The 8,184-nt window shown below is 40.7% G+C and overlaps 1 protein-coding gene across 1 annotated transcript in view; it reads left to right on the forward strand.

The window, feature by feature from the left end:
* Positions 1 to 8,184, forward strand: part of cacna1ea (calcium channel, voltage-dependent, R type, alpha 1E subunit a) — a 158,228-nt gene that overhangs the window by 64,009 nt on the left and 86,035 nt on the right. Inside the window, 1 exon segment of the mRNA XM_079651058.1 lies at positions 2,322 to 2,609. Within this exon segment, the coding sequence (XP_079507184.1) occupies positions 2,322 to 2,609 (288 nt within the window).

Below are 8,184 nucleotides of genomic sequence, written 5' to 3' on the forward strand. Positions count from 1 at the left end.
AGGACTCTTTAAAGTAGAGACACTACATACTGATATACACCTGAACATCAGCAGGAGAGGACTCTTTAAAGTAGAGACACTACATACTGATATACACCTGAACATCAGCAGGATAGGACTCTTTAAAGTAGAGACACTACATACTGATATACACCTGAACATCAGCAGGAGAGGACTCTTTAAAGTAGAGACACTACATACTGATATACACCTGAACATTAGCAGGAGAGGACTCTTTAAAGTAGAGACACTACATACTGATATACACCTGAACATCAGCAGGAGAGGACTCTTTAAAGTAGAGACACTACATACTGATATACACCTGAACATTAGCAGGAGAGGACTCTTTAAAGTAGAGACACTACATACTGATATACACCTGAACATCAGCAGGAGAGGACTCTTTAAAGTAGAGACACTACATACTAATATCAAACTGAACATGAGGAGAATAGGGCCTCTTTAAACAATTTTAAGCCTCCTAACTGTAAGAGACAGTTAGAGGAAAATGAGTGTGTCTCTTTGCAAGATTTATAATAAGGAGACGTCATGAATCTGTCTGTTATGTGCTCTATTTTTAATGTGCTCATAATGTGTTGGAGCACTAATGAGTTGGAGGTCACACACCATTGATCACTGCCTCCGTCACACCCTGCCACCAAACACCCATCAGTATCAGATTTAACTCTCTTCTCAATGTGTTTTTGGTTGTTATCCTGAAATAAGGTCTGTGGTTAACACAAGCTCAAGAGATTTACACGTTTTGATCTACAACATGAAATACGTCAGATACCCCACTGGTGAGTTTAGATACAGAGGTTGCTAACAAGTGTCTAAATGAGACGACTACACGGAATCACGCCCAACATTAGCCACCTTTAGCTTAGCGGTGGTGAGGTGAAGTCATGTGACCGTGCTGTAGTTCCTTTGTAGCCCAACATTAGCCTCCTTTAGCTTAGCGGTGGTGACGTGAAGTCATGTGACCGTGCTATAGTTCCTTTATAGCCCAACATTAGCCTCCTTTAGCTTAGCGGTGGTGAGGTGAAGTCATGTGACCGTGCTGTAGTTCCTTTATAGCCCAACATTAGCCTCCTTTAGCTTAGCGGTGGTGAGGTGAAGTCATGTGACCGTGCTGTAGTTCCTTTATAGCCCAACATTAGCCACCTTTAGCTTAGCGGTGGTGACGTGAAATAATGTCTGATTCTTTTACAACTGACACTATATTAGTTAGTATATTGTTTTACTTTAATCCTGATAGAAATCCACAATTTTTCGAATTGTGACAGTTATAAGATGTTTTTAGTGAAAACAGTAGGCTAAAAACATCTGATAACTGTCGGATACTAACGTGGATAAGTGATAATAACGGTGCTATAGCCTGCTATAGCCTAGAGTTTAATTTACAATTTAAAAATGTATTGTAATCCTGCTAGTATTGCCCTTTTTGTTGTTGAAATGTCACAGTAATCCGTACTTTTTATGTAAGGGAATACAGTTTTTTGTATCCTCATAACGAAATCCGGTTAAATGTAATCCATTACTCCCATAGCCTGGTGCCCATTAGGAGTCTCTACAGTGAATGGGAGAGGATGGGAGGGAGCTCTCTCCTCACTTTCCCTCTGCAGACTCGGGGTGAGGATGTTCTTACCCTCGGTGTGACTCGCATTGACAGCTTGTTTTGTTCGTTTCTGGGAAAGAATATCGTGGAAAATGCCAAAGTGTGTTTTTTTTGTTCCGGTCTTCTTACGCACGCTGCAGGTTCCCGTGTTTCTGAAGCGATAAGAGAAGAGGAGACTTTAATCCTCCATGGATCTCCTGCACTGAGGATGGCTGAAGACGTGACCTGTTGCAGCTTCTCTCTCTCAGATCAGTGTTTGGATGGATAACACGCGCTTCGGATTGTTAAATAATGCGGGATTTAATCACTTTTTCATGGATTTGTTTCTTTTATTTTGAAATCGTCTCTAATGTGACACAAAAGGAAAATACACAGCGATTGATTTGAACACATTTGGAAGTTGAGGAACATTTCATTCGCTGTTCTCGTGCGTAATAAACCTCAGGGTGGACTCAAACTGATCTCGTCGCTGTTTGTGTCTTTTGTTTTGAAATCGTCTCTAATTGGACACGAACGGAGCTCAGTCCGTGTTTGTCTTGAACCTAGGCCTATATGGAAGTTACGGAACATTTCAATCGGTGTTTTCCTGCGTAATAACGCGGAGGATGGACTAAAACTGATCTCAGCACCGCGCCCTGCTGCTTTCCAGGAGTCTATAACCTCCTTTTTTTTCTCCTCCCTTCCTCCTCTTTTCCTCCAGAATGGCCCGGTTTGGAGACGAGGTCCCGGGCTTGCTGAGCTCCGGGGATGGAGGCTCCGAGCTGCACCGGATCCGGGATGGAGGGGGTCTCTCCACAGGGGGCATCTCTCCCGCTTTTAAACAGACCAAAGCGCAGCGTGCGCGCACCATGGCACTGTACAACCCAATCCCGGTGCGCGAGAACTGCTTCACCGTCAACAGGTCGCTCTTCATCTTCGGAGAGGACAACGTGGTGCGGAAGTACGCCAAGAAAATCATCGAGTGGCCATATCCTTTTATTCCTCTGGTGTGAGGGAAGGGGTTCTTATGAAGACCTGGGGAGAGGGTCACAGAGAGGTGGGTAAAAGTGTCCTAGTGTAGTAACACATAAACACAATTGAATGTCCAAATTACACACAGAAAAATTATTATATCATATTTTTATTCTATTTATAACATTTGATTTATTTTCAAATTATGATATTAAATATTATACATTATTTTTATTTTATTATACTATATTAAATTATATTTTAATATTCTTATTTTAGTTATATTGTTTTTTATTTTAAAAATATGTGTTTTATTATCTTATACTATATTATTTTATATACTATTATGCTATATTATTATATTCATTTATATAATGTTTTAATAGATATTTTTTAATTGGATATCATATGTTATCATATATTATACATTATAAAAAAAATTATTTGAATATATTACAATTTATTATATTATTTTATATAATATTTTACTATATTATATTTAATTATATTATTTTATATTTCACTAAATTATATTATATTCTATGTTATTATATATTTCTATATAATATGATATTATAGTGTCTGGCTCTTCGTTATGTGCAATTGAAAGTCTATTGGGAGTTTCAGCACCATGGACAGCACACACATGGTAGTACATGAGAAACAAGCGCACACACACGCACGCACGGACACACGCACGCACGCGCACACACACACAGGAGTTGTTTGAGTGATCCATTTCCTCTTTGGTTTTCTTTAATTAACACAATCCTGTGAAAGCAAGCTCTGAATCTGACTCTTCAGGTGCATCAGTGGCATCATTTCACGATGTTATGGAACAATAGTGAATGAATTTCGAGGATCAAACATCATTTAGACTTGTTTATCTATTTCCAGACACGAAGCAGGGCAGCAGGAGAGTGTGTGAGTGGAAAGTGTGTTAGAGGAGTTTCTGTGTTTATGGCAATCCTTTCTGTCAACAAGAGGCTCTGAACACACACTCTGATCTGTGAATATATCGAGCCCACCAACAGCTGCAACAGGTGGTCGTCGCATCTAAATTTAGTCCTATTATTGGTAGATAATGCGATCAATTGTTTTGGTAATTTTTAAGCAAACATATCTGGCTCTGACTTCTCCGTTGTGAGGTTTCGCTGCTGATCTCTGTAGACGTTGTGGAATATATTTGACTTTTGTGCTGTGGATGGGAACAAAACAAGACATTTGAAGATATATCATTTTACCATTTGGGCATCTCTGATTGGCCGGGGCAGATTTTGATCCTTTTAGTGGTTATTTTCTATCATTGTGGTACATTTGAGTTTATTTATAGTCATTTTGTGGTTATTTTTGAGTTACCTTCTTGTCTTACTATGTCTTATTTTTGTCAAATCTGTAAGACACAACACATGATCTCATTAATATTGTGCTTTTAGTCGACACAGAATGACCAAGAAACACAACATTACCAGTAAGAGTTAATAATCACTACAAAAAGACTCAAAAGTAACAAAGTAACCTTAAAAACACATTCAATGATCTTAAAACACATTAAATTACCTTCTAAACATATTAAATAACCCCACAGAGTCAAAAAGATATTTAAGAAACGCATTGATCACACATTGTACAGAAATTGACCACGAGAAATAATCACATTTACAACAAAGATACACTAAGTAAACATTGCTCCAACGATACACAGACTATTGTTGTTGAGCATCATGAGGGGTCAGTTTGGGTTAGTAAAAGGTCATTTTGTGACTCCTTCTTGTCATTTAGAGTTTCATTGTCCTCATTAGTGTGTCTCTGTAAAGTTGCCGTCTCTTTGAGTCCATGTGTCTATTTGTTGACACTTTGTAGTTGAAGGCCAGCAAACCTCTTTTTGTCATGTTGCCTTCCTTCACATCGTTTACCGCTTACACCTTTATTAACTTACTTCAGTGCTGTGACATTAGGGATTCTCTGGCTGCTTTCTCAAACCTTCTCCCTCTCTCTTGAACTCCTCGTATCATTTCCTGCCTCGCTGTGCGGCTCACCAGGTGTTTTTTCGGCCAGGTGACGCCATCCCCTCTGCTTTTGTTCCCGTCCATTCAGCAGCTTCCTGACGGCACACCATGACAACCTGGGCCTCTATTGTCGGGAGCATCCATTGTGGTGTTTCTCTGGGTTTACCCAACGTGTTGATGATTAAAAATAGAATCGGGATGAATTTCAATCAACAGCTGAGGAAAAGAACAGTAGAAGGGTTTGTCTGTTTGTGGTCGTATCACAGATGTTTGAGGCAGTTTAGACGTGCTTCAGAAATCCTTTATCCGTCCCAAAGTCAGGAAATTAAAACAGCAAAGGTGCACATGAAAGGCACGAGTAAGAAAGAGGCGAGCACACGTAAAATACAAAACAAATAGACACACATCCATGGAGAACTAAAGCTGGCAATTACATAAAAAGTCACATATGAAAGGTTTGAAGGAGCCAGCTACATCAACACATTGTAAATAAATAGTATAAAGAAAGTCTTTATCTACCTACTTGTATAATTTATTTATAACAAACTACCCAGCTGTCTAGTTTCCTACCTACCTACCTACCTACCTACCTACCTACCTACCTACCTACCTACCTACCTACCTACCTACCTACCTGTCTACCTACCTACCTACCTGTCTACCTGTCTACCTACCTACCTGTCTACCTACCTACCTACCTACCTACCTACCTACCTACCCAGCAACCAACCAACCTACCTACCTACCTACCTACCTACCTACCTGTCTACCTACCTACCTACCTGTCTACCTACCTACCTACCTACCCAGCAACCAACCAACCTACCTACCTACCTACCTACCTGTCTACCTACCTACCTACCTACCTACCTACCTACCTACCTACCTACCTACCTACCTACCTACCTACCTACCTACCTACCTACCTGTCTACCTACCTACCTGTCTACCTACCTACCTGTCTACCTACCTACCTACCTACCCAGCAACCAACCAACCTACCTGTCTACCTACCTACCTGTCTACCTACCTACCTACCTATCTACCTACCCAGCAACCAACCAACCTACCTACCTACCTACCTGTCTACCTGTCTACCTACCTACCTACCTACCTACCTACCTACCTACCTACCTACCTGTCTAATTTGCTACCTACTTTCCTATTATTGCTTTCTTTAACCTACTACAGTTATGTACCTACTGTTTTCAGTGTACACACACACACACACACACACACACACACACACACACACACACACACACACACACACACACACACACACACACACACACACACACACACACACACACACACACACACACACACACACACACACACACACACACACACACTTATAGTGTCATCAGGCCTTGTGACAAAGGTCGCCCACGTGTTTGCAGGACACCTCGTCTCGCTCACCTCGCTGTGAGAGCCTCTGAGTGATCATTAACATCAGAGGATGAATTCAGGAAGTTTCCGGAGGCTTTGAGTGAGTAACAGTGGAAACACAGAGGTGTGTGTGGGCGTCAGAGAGCCTATTACACTCCGTCTGATATTTATTGGAGTACATATTCTCTGAATGAATTCCGTTTGATATTTATTGGAGTACATATTCTCTGAATGAATTCCGTTTGATATTTATTGGAGTACATATTCTCTGAATGAATGAAATGAGTGAAAGCATTCTTTGAATTTGAAGTCATGATGACGAGCTCTGGTTTCTCTGAGACTCGTTTTACTTTGAGACTTGTGGAGTGTTGTGGAGGAATATATTATTTTAATACGTATTATTATCCTGCTAGTGATCCACATTTTTTAAGACATGTAACAGTAATCTGATTTCTTTTAGGTAACTATAAAGAAATACAGTTCCCTTTGTTTGTATCCTGATTACCCGTTACATGTAATCCATTACTCCCAAAGCCTGGTTCCTGAGTATGTTTCCAGGTAATAGTAGAATACATGTTTAAAGTACGCCTGCATGAAGCTCTCAGCAGAAAGAGGTGCGTTTGATTTTCGGCCCCCTGTACCTGCAGCCTGATGGAGGCTCGGCAGGGAAGGTCACGGCTAATTAAGCCCGAGTTTAGTGAGGCGATCCTGGGGAGGACTGACAGCTGCTCCCCCTGTCTGATCCCCACTGAGACCCCCCCGCTGTGGGAAGTTTCCCATTGAGAAGATACACCTCTCAATAATTCATCGTTGGATTTATAATAGCTTGTTTCATGAGGACGCTGCGTGGTAACCGTGTGCTCGCTGGCTGTCTTTAAAGTCTGAAACCTTTGTTTTTTGTGATCACATGTTTTGCATGTACAAACAAAAGCACACATTTTTTCTTTTTAAAAATAAAATAACTAAAAGTACATAAGAAAAATTAGACAACAGTACATACTTACAAAATATACAAAATACATCATTATTAAAAATAATAACAATAATGCAGACAAATAGAAATAAAATAAAAATAGAATAAAACAAACCCAACCGTCCCTCCCAGACATATAAACACGCACGCACGCACGCACGCACGCACGCACGCACACACACACACACACACACACACACACACACACACACACACAACACACACACACACACACACACACACACACACACACACACACACAGCGGAGGGGTTTGAATGCATGAATGGTAATCCTTGTTGGAGCTTAAACTTGAGAATTGAACATTAATTTCTCTCCTAACTGAATTGCATCCTTGCATGAAAAATGGAAATGGAAATGAGCGAGGAAATGACCCCGCTGTCCCCAGAGGTCGCCCCGCCCAAAACCAAATGACTAAAACAGATGTTCCGCCCATTGATCGCTTTGTTACTTCTTTAATGAGCGCTGATTTCTTAGAGGGAATTGATCTGAAGAAAACTAAAGTAGTTATTGTTGATTTGAATTATGCTAATTATGCACTGGTCTGCAATCAGAAGAAAGTTAGATCACCTTTTCAACTTTTCGTCTGATGGTGTAGTTCCTTTATAGCCTAACGTTAGCTTTTTACTTCAGAAATCATAACATGGTGGACCACAAAGAGACACACAATGACCATAAAGAGAAAGACAAAACCAAAAAGAGATGTCAAATGATTAAAAACAATAGTCAAATTCACCGGAAAGAGACCCGAAATGAGCACAAACAGGTGCTTCATGACCACAAAGACAGACGGTTACAAAAATATATTCATAAAATAGAAGCGCATACAGTTAATATTACTCTATATGGAGATTATACTCCACACACACACACACACACACACACACACACACACACACACACACACACACACACACACACACACACACACACACACACACACACACACACACACACAGAGGATCCAGTCTGAGTGTATTCTCAGATTCACATCATGGCATCCCGCTCCGTTTCTATTTGTACACGCGTGTTCCAGCGTCACTGTGACTCACTGCTGACGAGACGAAGCGTGATGAACGATGAGGAAGAGGAGGAGGAGGAGGAAGAGGAGGGTTTCTGCTACACTTGTTGAGCTCAGTATTCTAGTTTCCAGCAGTGAAATGTTGAGTACCCCAAAGTGTTCTGATAGAAATGTAGAGTAGGGTCTCCAGCTCATAGA

Source organism: Notothenia rossii, assembly GCF_949606895.1.
Source record: "Notothenia rossii genome assembly, chromosome: 1".
Classification (NCBI taxonomy): domain Eukaryota; kingdom Metazoa; phylum Chordata; class Actinopteri; order Perciformes; family Nototheniidae; genus Notothenia; species Notothenia rossii.